This window comes from Uranotaenia lowii, chromosome 1 (assembly GCF_029784155.1).
Source record: "Uranotaenia lowii strain MFRU-FL chromosome 1, ASM2978415v1, whole genome shotgun sequence".
Classification (NCBI taxonomy): domain Eukaryota; kingdom Metazoa; phylum Arthropoda; class Insecta; order Diptera; family Culicidae; genus Uranotaenia; species Uranotaenia lowii.
The window spans coordinates 152,874,956-152,889,598 of NC_073691.1; the positions used below are offsets into that span (position 1 = coordinate 152,874,956).

A 14,643-nucleotide genomic window follows, 5' to 3' on the forward strand; every position below is an offset into this window, starting at 1 on the left:
TGAATTTTGAATCTGAATTCTGAATCTGAATTCTGAATCTGAATTCTGAATCTGAATTCTGAATCTGAATTCTGAATCTGAATTCTGAATCTGAATTCTGAATCTGAATTCTGAATCTGAATTCTGAATTCTGAATCTGAATTCTGAATCTGAATTCTGAATCTGAATTCTGAATCTGAATTCTGAATCTGAATTCTGAATCTGAATTCTGAATCTGAATTCTGAATCTGAATTCTGAATCTGAATTTTGAATCTGAATTCTGAATCTGAATTCTGAATCTGAATTCTGAATCTGAATTCTGAATCTGAATTCTGAATCTGAATTCTGAATCTGAATTCTGAATCTGAATTCTGAATCTGAATTCTGAATCTGAATTCTGAATCTGAATTCTGAATCTGAATTCTGAATCTGAATTCTGAATTCTGAATCTGAATCTGATTTCTGAATCTGAATTCTGAATTTGAATTCTGAATCTGAATTGAATTCTGAATCTGAATTCTGAATCTGAATTCCGAATCTGAATTCTGAATCTGAATTCTGAATCTGAATTCTGAATCTGAATTCTGATTCTGAATCTGAATTCTGAATCTGAATTCTGAATCTGAATTCTGAATCTGAATTCTGAATCTGAATTCTGAATTCTGAATTCTGAATCTGAATTCTGAATTCTGAATCTGAATTCTGAATCTGAATCTGAATTCTGAATCTGAATCTGAGTTCTGAATCTGAATTCTGAATCTGAATTCTGAATCTGAATTCTGAATCTGAATTCTGAATCTGAATTCTGAATCTGAATTCTGAATCTAAATTCTGAATCTGAATTCTTAATGCTTTATCTTAATTCTGAATCTGAATTCTGAATCTGAATCTGGATTCCGAAATGTGAACTTGAAACTGAACAGATCCTAGAAGCACAACAAAATTTTTTAACCAATCTCAGCACATTCCTTTTTCTTCGAGCCTTTTAAACCATATTTAGATGATCTCAATTCTCCTGCTTCTACTCTAATCGCAATACAACCTTTGGTGCGTTTTGGTTTATTTTTGTTTCATTTACTCTATAATATGAAAGATAGTTTGTCTTTTTTTTATGCTAGCAGCCAATGATTTCAGAAAAGTTTTCGAGATTATCTCACGAGATGGATGAAGGTGACCTACAGCCTACACCTATTGAGAATCAATAAGCCTGGCCCGTTCAGCAGTTTACATTTGTGGCATTGAACAGAACTTGTTCTACAATACATTGTTTGGACAGTTACAACTTACAATACACCTTAGCTATTTGTATCAAACCGCAATCTTTGATTGTGCCGCGAAAATTCTCTCTTTCTCCCTATCATTGAACTAATGTTTAGGAATGTATCGTTCATTTTTGTCACATTTGTAGTTGGCATTTGAAAAAAAAAAACGAAAAATATCAACCTCTTAACAGACTTTGACTAACTGGGTTTAATCGTTACTCCGGACCACCATCCGGACGCACTATCTTGGAATGGATCTGCTGGGACTGGCTCCGTTTGGATGCCGGCACGGGACATGCCGATGGCTCCACTGGCGGCACTGCTCCCGGAAGAGGTGGTTCTCCGTTGAATCGGTGCTATAGTTTCCGCGGCTTTGGCTACTTGCTGTGACCATTCGTAGGACCGTTGTCAGTGTGATGCTGGCCAATGTTAGAAGGAATGTCCACGGGGATAGTGGCCGGTTTCCGCTAAGCCGAGATGCTCCGTTTGGTGATGTCACTGGAAGGCAAAAAGAGAAAATGGAGGAGTTTAGAAAAGTGTTTCTGAAGGCAACTGCAACACTGAGCTATTCCAGGGACTAATGAATATTGAAAAAAAAACTGCATATACCTACCAAAGTGGAGGCAATATAGATACATAAATTTCATTTCTTGCTAAAGCGACGAAAACTGCATCAATTGGCCGCTATCCGACACCTTATTCGTATCTATCGGAAGAATACAAGAGAGCGCAAGATTTTAATCTCATAGCTTTCAAATCGTTGCAAGCAACAATATCTGCCAGTTCTGTCATTCATTGGCCAATATTACTCAATTCCAATGTGATTTTTCGCCATCTGGATGCACTGCTGCTTGCAGAGAGAAAATGACGATGATTTATTTATTCACTTGAAGCTCGCGCCGGAGCAAAATAATTTCAAAATGTACAAACATGGCGGACTTTCTATCATATCCAAATCAAATCAATCGAAAGATTTCCTTTAATTCAACTACTGGTCGCAGTGGGCTCTCCCCTACAGGGAAAAAAAAAATTTCCGATGAAACCTGGAGGATGATCGATGATTGGAGAAAGGCGAAAGTCGGAATTGTGCAGGCATGTACCGGGTCAGCCAAAGCAGCCGCCCGCTTACGATATGCGGAGCTGAAAAAGGCAGTTAAACGAGCGTGTAGACGAGACTAGAGAGCCTGGACAAACTCTCTAGCCGAGGATTAAACACGAGCCACCGCCATTAGAGATATCCGATTACTTTATCACATTTCTCGCCGCCTTAGTGGTGCAAGGACTAATGCTAGAATGCCACTGAATGGCCGAGCAGGTCAGCTGTTGACAGATCGAACAGATCAGCTCAAGCGTTGGACTGAGCATTTTGAACAACTCTTCCGAGTCACAAATAACGGTGGCCAAACAGAACCCGCAGCCCGAAGCGCCAACAGTAAATCGCATAAATGGCGTCAACTAGGAAGCGCCCTCGCTGGCAGAAATAGAAGCGGCAATCAAAGACATGAAATCCAACAAAATGTCTGGAATCGATTGCATTTCTGCTGAAATGCTCAAAGCCGACCCTGCCTTGTCAGCACAAATGTTGCACCGTCTTTTTGCTGACATTTGGGATACTGCAATATTCCCGGCCGACTGGATGCAGTGTATCCTCGTAAACGTCCCTAAGGAAGGAGACCTGATAGAGTGCGGTAACTGGCGAGGCATAACGTTGATCTGTACAACCTTCAAAGTACTCTGCAAAGTGACCCTGAACAGGATCCAGGAGAAAATCGACGCTACACTCCGACGGCAGCAAGCTGGATTCCGATCCGGACGATCATGTGTGAACCACATCACAACGCTACGAATAATACTGGAACAAATCAACGAATTCCAGAACTTTCTTCTGCTGGTGTTCGTTGATTTCGAAAAAGCATTCGGCCGACATAACTGTGGTAACCTCGTCGAGGTCCTTTCTTTCGGCTTTCCATTTGCGACTTCCGTAAACGCTGAACCACTATCTTCCAATTTCGAATACAGAATGAAGTTGATGCATTTCATCAGATTTCACGCACACTTTCTAATCCTAATCATCAGTACATCAATAACAATCATTGATGACTCCACATGCACGGAGGGTAATGCAATCACTTAATTTTCAATTATTGCTATAGTACCCAACTTTTTATTATTTTCTTATTTAGAATATTTCTACAAAATCTTTTGATTTATTATTTTATTATTATTCATTTTACAATCCTAGACTATATCTACCACAATAACCATGAAAACATCTGGGCGGCTCTAAGGCGACGAGGAGTCCCAGAGAAACTAGTCCATTTCATCGAAGCATAATACGAGGCGTTTTCGTGCAAGGTCCTGCACGACGGTGTCTTGTCTGATCCAATCCCGGTAACTGCTGGAGTGATACAAGGATGTATCTTATCACCGCTACTCTTTCTCATGGAAATGGATGAGATCTTGACTGGATTGATTGACTGTAGACCGAACCGAGGGTTGCCGTGGAATTCTTCGACAATGGAGTAACCGAACGACCTTGATCTGGCCGACGATATTGTTTTGCTCGCCCAAAGACAACAAAACATGCAGAGCAAACTAGACGACCTCACCGAAAGCTCCAAGGCTCCAAATCAATGTCGGAAAGACCAAGTCGATGGAAATCAACACAGAAAATCGTTCCAATTTCATGGTAGGTGGACAACGGGTTGAGAAAGTTGAGTACTTCCAGTATCTTGGTAGCCAGATTACGCCTGATGGTGGTACCAAGAAGACATCGAAACCTGGATCAGAAAAGTCCGATTTGCGTCTGCGAGTCTCCGAAACCTCCGGCGCTCACGCCAGATCTCTCTACGAACGAAAATCCGAATCTTAAACTCAAACGTCAAATCCGTATTACTGTACGGGTGCGAAACTTGCTGCACATATGCGGCGAACGACTGCGAAAACTGCAAGTTTTTGTGAATCGCCTGGCAACTGGATCTCAAACATGGAACTTCTTTGCCGGTGTCATTAAAAGGCGCTAAAAATCGAGATTCGGAAACGTAAGTGGAAATGAATTGGGTACACGCAGCGACGAGATGAAAACGAGATTTGCAGAGAGGAGCTTGGCTGGAATCCAGATGGGCATCGAAGAAGAGGCAGGCTCAGAAGCTAGTGGCGGCGTAGTTTAGCCGCTGAAATCCGCACAGTTGAAGAGAACCTCGGCTGGCAGTAAGCGAAGACGCTGGCTCCGGATCGCCAGCAGTGAAGATCTTTTATCTCAGCCCTATGCGTCGGTCAATCGGCGCCGGACCCTTAGGTACGTAGGTCCGAGATAACTTGATCAACAAGCAAGGAAGAAAACAAAACAGCCGCCTATTATTTTGCTCAACCGTCCGTGTCATAATTTCAGGGGTAATCCCCACAGTAAAACTAAAAAAGAAGTGGAACCGAATAGTACTGCTGGTGGTGACGAAGATTACGTTGGAAAACCGGAGTGATTGGAACTTACCCGAAGGATTTCAACGATATAAAACACCGAGGATTCAGGTGAAAACGTTCATTTTTTATCCATTTTGTTTTCCTCTTATTCACTTTGCTCACTGTTATTGTTGATACACAGCTGTGTAGCGTCGCGTCAAGCTGTCACATCAAGTTGTCGCGCAACATTTCAACCGCGATCGGCAGTGAAATATTTCACTTCTACAGTTAACCACTGTTAAATCGGAATGGAGTCTGATGAAATTATCTGTGTGGTATGCGAACGGGTAGAAAACGACCCGAATAAAATAATCGAGTGTTCACAATGTCACCAGTGTGCGCATTTCCGTTGCAAAAACATTCGGGGAAATGCAGTTCGGAAACTACAGCAAACCGACTATTTTTGTAACAGTGATTGCCAAGCGATGTACTTCCGAGAGAGAGGAAATAAAGTAGCCGAGGATCGAATTTTAAACGAAATGAAGAAAATGCTGAACGAAGTGCGCGACCTGAAGGAGTCCAACATTGCAACCCAAAATGAACTAAAGGAACTGAAATTGGTAAATATAGCTACGCAGGAGAAACTGAAAGAGACGGTACAGGAAATCGAGAAGAGTCAAGAGTTCTTAGCAGATAAATTCGACAGCTTCATGGACGAGTTTCGCCAGATGAAAATCGACCAGACCTTTCTTCAGCATGAAGTCAGAGACGTTCAGGATGAACAATCGCAAATGCGCGGAGATATTAGAAAACTTGAAAAGGAAGTGGATCGGCTTAATCGGCAGGCTCTCAGGAAAAATGCCATGATTCTAGGCGTTCCAATATTAGAAAATGAGTCCACAGGAAACGTCGTCGCGAACATAGCGACAGTATTAGGTTGTGACCTTGCGAAAGATGCGATTGTGGAAGCCAAGCGATTGCGTTCAGCAAAGCCTGATGGTAAACATCCGCCCATAAAGGTCGTCTTCAGAGAAGAAAATGCAAAGGAACAACTTTTTATGAAAAAGAAACTGCGAGGCCCATTGAATGCTGCTGAACTTGGCAATCCGTATACAAAATCCGTTGGTAGAGTGGTTATACGCGACGAATTGACCACAACAGGACTGGACCTGCTGCGGGAAGTACGTGGAGCCCAGGAACAACTTGGTCTGCAGTATGTTTGGCCCGGTAGAGATGGAGCAATCCTTACCAAGCGGCGTTCCGATTCAAAGGTCGAGATTGTTCGTGCTAAGGAGGATTTAGTGAAGCTTGAACCACCAAAATCTAAGCGGGCTCTCGAGATCTCCAACCTGGATATTTCCCTGCAATCATCGTCCATCGTCGAACCCCCCAACAAGCGTCGATAATAACAAAAATCTCTGTAGCAAATAGTCTTTTTCTTCAACAATGTCTACAAGTGCGAATAATAACTTTTTATATGAGTGTTTTGATGATTTTCTAAAAAATAAATATAAAGTAGTATATGATAAGGGTTTGAAATTACTCCAATGGAATATTCGTGGAATGAACAATATTGAGAAGTTCGACATACTCAGAGACCTCCTAGATAGGTACTCTAAAATTATTGACATAATTGTGGTGGGTGAAACATGGGTAAAATCAGGCGACACACAGTTATTCACAATAAATGGATTCGATGCAATATTCTCTTGTCGCGAGACATCGCATGGGGGATTGGCCGTATACACACGTAGCGATTTAAACGCTGACACCGAGGAAATAGAGGAGGATGAAGGTTTTCACTACATACGGATACGTATCCCCTTGGGTAATAGCTCGCTACTTCTACACGCTGTATATCGTCCACCTGTATTTCGGTTCGCCAATTTCGTAGAGAAGCTGGAAAGTAAGCTGGCCAGTAATATTAAATGTCTTGACTCGATTCTACTCGGAGATACCAATGTGCCAGTCAACATGTCTAATAACACCGTCAGAGAGTACACGAGGATCCTGGAGTCACACAACATGTTTGTTGTTAATAATGCTGTAACCCGTCCGGCCAGTGGGAATATACTCGACCACGTTGCTTGCTCTCAGAGTATCATCGGCTCGACAATAAACGAAACCATTTGCATGGATACAAGCGACCATAGCATGATCGTTACTACACTGTCAACCAGTTCCGATAAAAAGGCCCAATCCCTGAGCAAAAGCATCGTCAACCACCAGCAGCTGAATACTGAATTTGCAGAAGCCTTGATGAACATCCCAGAAAATCTATCCGCAAATGAAAAAATTGTTTTTATAGTTGACACATATAATAACACTCGAAATCGCGCCACAAAAACAATAACAGTGAAAGCAAAAGTGAAGAGGAATTGCCCGTGGATGACCTTCGACGCTTGGAACCTAATATCAACTAAAGACAAGATCTGGAAGCACTGTAAACGGAATCCTGCGGACGAACAGTCTAAAGCTGCCCTGAAACTTATCTCTAAAAGGTTGTCAAAACTTAAAAGCCACTGCAAACGGACCTACTACTTTCGACTTATGCAAACGGCAACCCCGAAGCAATCCTGGAAATTCCTAAATGAAGCCCTGGGTCGTAACACCAAAGAACACAACCCCATCACCCTCAAGTTTGGCGATGAAGTACAAACCGATCCAGCCCAAGTATCGAACAGTATCAACGAGTACTTTTGCAACGTGGGGCCTCAATTGGCTACAAATATCGTCAGCACCAGAGATATTCAACAGTTCAATGCTATTCGTTCGCATCCGCCCTCCCTGTTCTTGAGACCGGCATCTGTTGCAGAGGTTCTGTTAGAGATCAGTAACCTTAACACCAACAAATCATCTGGTCCAGATAATATTTCCGTAGCTACAGTGAAAGCCCATCACTTGGCTTTTTCCAACATCTTGACAGACATCTTCAACGAAACAATCGAAACTGGTGTCTATCCTGATGCATTGAAACTAGCCCGCGTAACTCCTGTCTTCAAGTCAGGTGACAGATCAAATGTATCAAACTACCGTCCAATTTCAACGCTCTCTGTCTTGAATAAAGTTATTGAAAAACTACTCGTCACTCGAATGAATGAATATTTAACTAGATATGACCTCATAAGCCCACGCCAGTATGGTTTCAGAAAGGGATGCAGCACTCTAACTGCAACAACCGAACTTTTGGAGGACGTGTACGATGATCTGGATAACCGTAGATATGCTGGTGCCCTATTTTTGGACCTGAGGAAAGCGTTTGACACCATTGATCATGCCTTGCTGTTACAGAAATTGGAATGGTATGGATTACGTGGACAACCCCTTCGGCTTATCGAAAGCTACTTAACATCTCGCCAACAATTTGTTTCCCTCAAAGGAGCTTCAAGTAGTAAAAGATTCATATCAACGGGAGTACCGCAGGGAAGCAACTTGGGCCCGCTGTTGTTCTTGATATTCATCAACGATCTCCCTCTGTTGAATCTGCACGGCAAAGTTCGGCTCTTTGCCGACGACACATTGATATCGTACAGCAATTCCAATCCTCTCCAGATAGTGGAATGGATTGGAAACGATCTGGAAATCCTTCAGCATTACTTCGACTGTAATCTTCTCTCGTTAAACTTGTTGAAAACTTCGTACATGCTGTTCAATTCTGGTCGTCGCTCCATACCTCAGCTGCCAATAATCCGTATAGGCAACACTCTAATTGAACGAGTGAACGAGTTTAAATATCTAGGACTACATTTCGATGATACCTTAAGCTGGGCAGCCCATATAGAGCATCTTAAACGAACACTCGCTCCGGTCGTTGGTGCCATATGGAAAATTTCTGCGTTCATTCCAACCCACTGGCTGAAAAATGTATATTTTGCGCTGTTTCACTCGAGACTACAATATCTGGTGTCACTATGGGGTAAAGCCTGTAAAAGCCGCCTAAGGGAGTTACAGGCCATGCAGAATAGAGCGCTAAAGGCTGTCTTTAGATTGCCGTATTTGTACCCTTCCGAACTGTTGTATAGTATGGACGATTCAGTACTTCCCATACGAGGTGCCCAGGAATTTCAAACTCTGGTATATACCCACAAACTCCTAACAAGCAGGGATTCCCATCACAACATGCACTTCGAAAGAATATCGTCTCACCGCTCGTCCAGAAATGCAAATCACCTTCGTCTGCTCAGGGTTAGAACAGAATTTGGAAAGAAGAAACCCAGTTACTTCGCAAGTAAACTATACAACAATCTACCAGACACATTAAAGCAATGCCCAACGTCCTCCCGTTTCAAATCACAACTGCTGTCGATCTGCAAGCAAAACATCCATCGTTTCCTCCGCTAGTATCTTCTTGCCACATAGCTAAAAAAATTGTTATTCTTTTTATTCTCGCCCCTCCACCCAGACCACCGCCGCCCACAAGCCACTCCATCCAGCCGCCACCGCCAATCATCAAAACACCTCATCACCCTCCACCGCCACCACCACAACGCTGCAAACTAATGAATATACCACAACTCTATATTAAAAAATTGTGAAATAGCCTACGAGTAGTCCCTACCATTCCTTCAAAGAGCGATAATTTGCTCACTGGAATGGTTTTACATTTTGTGAAAAAAAAAATTGTATTGAAATGAATTGTTAAACTGTTTTGATAGGGTTTTGTGCCTGTTGGAGAAGAGGCTTGGAATAAGCTTAACTCCACTGGGCTTTCCCTATCCGAGGAAAAAATAAATAAAAAAATAAAAAAAAAATAAACTTCCTTGAGGTACCCCAGACGGTTCGTGAGCGCGTACTTCATGTTTTTAAGAAAACCAGGCGGTTCAATTAATATGACGCTATCCACTCGAGGGCAAAATTGAAATTGACTGAATGTCAACTGCATCAATGTAAACATGAATTTATTCAATGTCGTCATTAGACACATTCGCTTCAATCCAACCGTTTGTTCATTTCAAATGTCATTCAAATCAGGCTTCGTAGAACGATTAAATGGTATCGTCCGGTTTTTAATAATTTACCAGAGTGTAATTAAAACGGCTAAGCTCGGTTCATCGGAAGCATTACAGTTAGATACATAGATGCTGGCCGACCATCATAGTGCTGTATCGTTTTCATGCTTCCCGCAGGACTTTGTAAAGATATTCCGGAAAATTGTAAGTAACAGAGACAGCTTATAGCAGTAGCTCCTCAGGTTCTCTTCTCCTTGCTACAGTCTATCTGTCCCTTCTTGTACTGGCCAGGCCACTGGTGGTCGTAACCAGAACAAAACTGTTTATAATCCTTATTATCCGAGCATTAATGCAATTCATTTTCAACAAACCTCAGCGGGTCGTCATCTGCCACGACCCAACAAGTTTCGCTCTACCTCCGGAGAGGGGGAAAAATGAGATGAATATTGAATCCAGTTTCCAGTAATCGTATTTGCCATTTGAATTTAGATTGTTGATTTTACCTGGAAATGCAAATTGAACCTTTCTGGATCGAAGTAGCCCAGTTATTAAACCAACATTCACCCGCGAATGTAATCTTTAATCCCCACTCGAACACCAAAAGCGAGCTCAAGCGACCGACCGGTAATGGATGTTCATTGAAACCCTTCGCTTTAAATCAGCATTTTTCAACCATGGACAAATTGATTGATTGTAAATATATCATTTGAAATGTTCAACATATAAATCTCCGGAAAAAAATCCGTTTGGGATCTTTCCAGCTAACATGAAATCGTAATAAAAATGATAATCCAAATCGACAATAAATACATTTTCAATAACTACCGTAAATATGTTGGTACTGAGTCATTTTCTATCATTCATTTACGACAAGCTTCGTCCAAAAAAGTTGATTCGATTTGAGCTATCTGAGAGTGAACTAATTTACGATAAATGGGCGGTCCTTCAATTGACACTCTATCCGATCTCTCCCTTTCTTCCTTTGGCCGGCTCGCAAAAAGAAATAGTCACCTATAGATCTATAGCGTGAATCATATCAACCGGTGAGTTGAGATCGTGGTATGATATTCGATAACGAACTCGGAGGAATGGAGTTCAAATCGGAGGTGAAAATGGCATACGTTGAACAACTTGAATCCCGAGCCTCGGAACTGGCAACAGACGGAACAGTCGAAGAAAAGTGGTGTGGAATCAAGAATGCCTTTAGAATTCAGGCATGTACCGGGTCAGCCAAAGCAGCCTCCCGCTTACGATACACCGAGCTGGAAAAGGTAGTTAAACGAGCTTGTAGACGAGACTAGAGAGCCTGGACAAACTCCTTTATTAGCCGAAGAGGAAGAAAGAGCCGCCGCCATTGGAGATATCCGATTACTAGGTATGACATTTCTCGCCGCCTTAGTAGTGTAAGGACTAATGCAAGAATGCCGCTGAATGGCCGAGCAGGTCAGCTGTTGACAGATCGAACAGATCAGCTCAAGCGTTGGACTGAGCATTTTGCACAATTCTTCCGAGCCCCAAATAGCGATGGCCAAACAGAACCCGCAGCTCGAAGCGCCAACAGTAAGTCGCATAAATGGCATCAACTCGGAAGCGCCCTCGCTGGCTGAAATAGGAGTGACGATCAAAGACATGAAATCCAACAAAGCGCCTGGAATTGATTGCACCCCTGCTGAAATGGATCCAGGAGAAAATTGACGCTACACTTCGACGGCAACAAGCTTCAAGGTTTAAATCTGGATCAAGTACGCTTACAACCATCTGCGAACTGCTGGATTCTGTAATTGAAAAATAGATGCCAAAAAATTGTGGGTGGACTATTTCTAGACCTTAAGAAGGCCTTCGATACTCTTAATCATGGTATATTACTGAAAAAATGGAGTGTTATGCCATAAGAGGCCTAGCCAACAATCTTATATGCAGCTTCTTGGCTAACAGGAAACAATTTGTCAGGCAAAGGCAAAGAGCTCTCTAGAGAGCTTGGAAGTTGGTGTCCCACAAGGCAGCAATATAGGATCTTTACTGTTTTTACTATAAAGGGTGATACGGTCAAAATTTGGTCAATATCAACTTGACTTATTTCTGTCAATTTTGCATTTAAAAAACCTGAACACCCCTCATTTTGAAGGTGTGTGTGTAGAATTTTGCTCCTGTTTTGATTTTGGAATTCACTCTTCAGTTGTCAAAATGCCGTCCAAGGAAGAAGAGCAGCGTATCAAAATTTTGCTCGCGCATCGCGAAAATCCGAGCTACTCGCACGCAAAGCTGGCAAAATTGCTAAAAGTTGCCAAATCAACCGTTACAAATGTAATTAAAGTGTTTGGGGAACGTTTGTCGACAGCCAGGAAGTATGGATCGGGGGGAAATCGAAAACCGGAAGCCGCTGAGACGACAAAGAGAGTTGCCGGTAGTTTTAAGCGGAACCCTAACCTCTCTCTCCGAGATGCCGCAAATAAGCCGGGTGTTTCGTCTACAACCGTGCATCGAGCCAAAAAACGAGCCGGACTATCGACTTACAAGAAGGTAGTGACTCCAAATCGCGATGATAAACAAAATACGACGCCCAAAGCGCGATCCCGGAGACTGTACACGACAATGCTGACGAAGTTTGACTGCGTGGTAATGGACGACGAAACCTACGTCAAAGCCGACTACAAGCAGCTTCCGGGACAGGAGTTTTATTCGGCAAAAGGAAAGGGAAAGGTAGCAGATATTTTCAAGCACATTAAACTGTCAAAGTTCGCGGAGAAATATCTGGTTCGGCAAGCCATCTGCACCGTGGCTTGAAAAGCAGCATTTTCATAGCTTCCGGGACTGTCAACCAAGAAATTTACGTGATAGAGTGTTTGAATAGAGCTCCGCCCAATTGAGAAATACTGCACTTTTGTTAAGCAGAACCTAAAGAAGACCAAAAAAACTGCTAAGGACGAGCAGCAGTTCAAGGCAAACTGGCTTTCTGAGGCGAAGAAGGTGGACAAGATGGCTGTTCAAAATCTAATGGCAGGGGTAAGCGTAAGGCCCGGCAATTCGGATTTGGAAAAGCGGATGCCTAACTGAATATTTTTCCTGAATTTTATACTAATTAAACTTGAAAAAGAAATTTAATTTGATTTGTTAAACAAACGATTTACCGATTTACAAGCGTTTTCCCTTGACCAAATTTTGACCGTTTTACCCTTTACATCAATGATCTCAGCAAATTACCGCTGCATGGTATACCTAGTCTATTAATTTGCTGATGATACAGCCTTATTTTATCCTGAAAACTGTCATAATAATTATAATTCTCCGCTGAACAACTTTATCGAAGACCGTATTTCGTATCTTATTAGGCAAAAAAGTTATTAGCTATTTATGAGGGGTATGTCTTCTGGCATCGATAAACTATAAATTCAATTGACATCACTGCTGGGTGCCTGCGAGTTATTGCATGACTACTTTGCATGGAACATTCGCGATGCTCCAGCAGTGATGTCAATTGATTTTATAAATTTTCAATGCCAAAAGACATACCCCTGTTAAACGGCTAATAACGTTTTTGCCTTATAAGATACGAAGTTACAGTCAGTCAAATTTGCTCAGCGGAGAATTTCCTTGAGATAATTAATAAATTGGCACCAAAACCATAAGCTGGCTCTGTTCCACATAAGAAACCAAAATGCTGTTGATTTTTCAATTCAAAATAATTAATTTTACCATACAAACAAAAAAAGTTTAAATTTACTCATGTAAACGTTGCTTAAAAATTCTGCAAAGAATCATGGATGATTTTTAAACCAAAACGAAACTTTTTAGACCCCAGCTTTTGAGAAATTCAAAAATGACCCAAACTGCTTGATATTGTAACACCATTGTCTTTCGTTCAAAGAGTTTTGAATCTGGTAAAAAGTTTTACCTTCACCTACACCTACAGTGACGTAGTGTAGGTACCAATTGTTTGCTGTTTTAAGTTGGCCAATTGTTAGTTTTGTTCACCTTTCTCATGTTTTTTTTTGTTTTCATTTGTTACACTGAAATAAAATCTATGTTCAATACCTTATTCTTCTCCAATTCGATTAATTTTCCATACGGAGTATATTTATGTGGCAATCTTGATTTAAAATTTTTCCTTTGGAATGATTATGCAGAAAGTGAGTCCGACTGACTGCAAATAAACGTTTAAAATAAGGCAGCGGACCGAGTAAAGAAATAAGATTGAATTATCCAAGGAAGTGGTGGGCATCGAGTTTGTCAGAACGAAACCTTTCCTCGTGTTTATTGAGTGCTATATGGAGTACTCCATTCTTTCTGCCATCCGGTCGGTTATCAAAAGGCGAATATTCAAACGAATGGCTCGATAGAACCGGTTCCAAGTAGTTATATCAATTTTCCGGAAGTTCATGTCGTACAAGCCTCATAGCATGTCCAACATTGCCTCTAACAGGCAGGGCTAGCAACGAACGGGGTTGAGGTGAGGACACGATAAAAGATTGTCCTCTTCTGCCGGGCGGTCTCAGCCGAACGTCATATTCCTCTGTTGGGAAGAAAGTCAGTAGAAGAAAAAACAGTTATAAACGATGAGTTCAGTTAGTTCTTGTATCCCAAGGAATTCCGAAGTTCCAAAGATGCGAAGGAAAAAAAGGTTAAACGAACGATGAACTGAGAACATTCACTGGGAACTGGTTGCGCTCCATGTTGATAATGTTGATACGATTCCTGATGGCAGGGATGCTCGTCTCGCTCGCTGGCTCACTGGATAGGACACCGGCTTCCGTACTGGACGATCCGGAAGAAGGCGTTGCTACTTGCTGTACAACAACGTGGCGCTTATCCATTACGCCGGCATGGCTCGAGAATTGCTCCGTTTCGTATATATGTACATACAGCAACTGACAGGAAACCTGTTGTAGACGAACAGCGGCCGAAAGGAAGGGAGGGAAAATGTGGAAAACTCATCGGATCGTAAATATTTTCCCGGTTTGTTGTTGTTCACTAAGCGAGCAAAATTTTCCGCATCAGGTCCTCAGCATCAGATTCCTTTCCCCAGGTTTCCGGATGGGTCCGATGTTTGTCGAGC

At 42.0% G+C, this 14,643-nt stretch overlaps 1 protein-coding gene across 1 annotated transcript in view; it reads right to left on the bottom strand.

Annotated features, from left to right (window-relative positions):
- Positions 1-835: 835 nt before the first annotated feature.
- Positions 836-14,643, bottom strand: part of LOC129740561 (uncharacterized) — a 545,556-nt gene continuing 531,748 nt past the window's right edge. Inside the window, exon 6 of the mRNA XM_055732267.1 lies at positions 836-1,740. Within this exon, the coding sequence (XP_055588242.1) occupies positions 1,484-1,740 (257 nt within the window). The 3' untranslated portion in view covers positions 836-1,483. The remainder of the gene's footprint in view (positions 1,741-14,643) is intronic.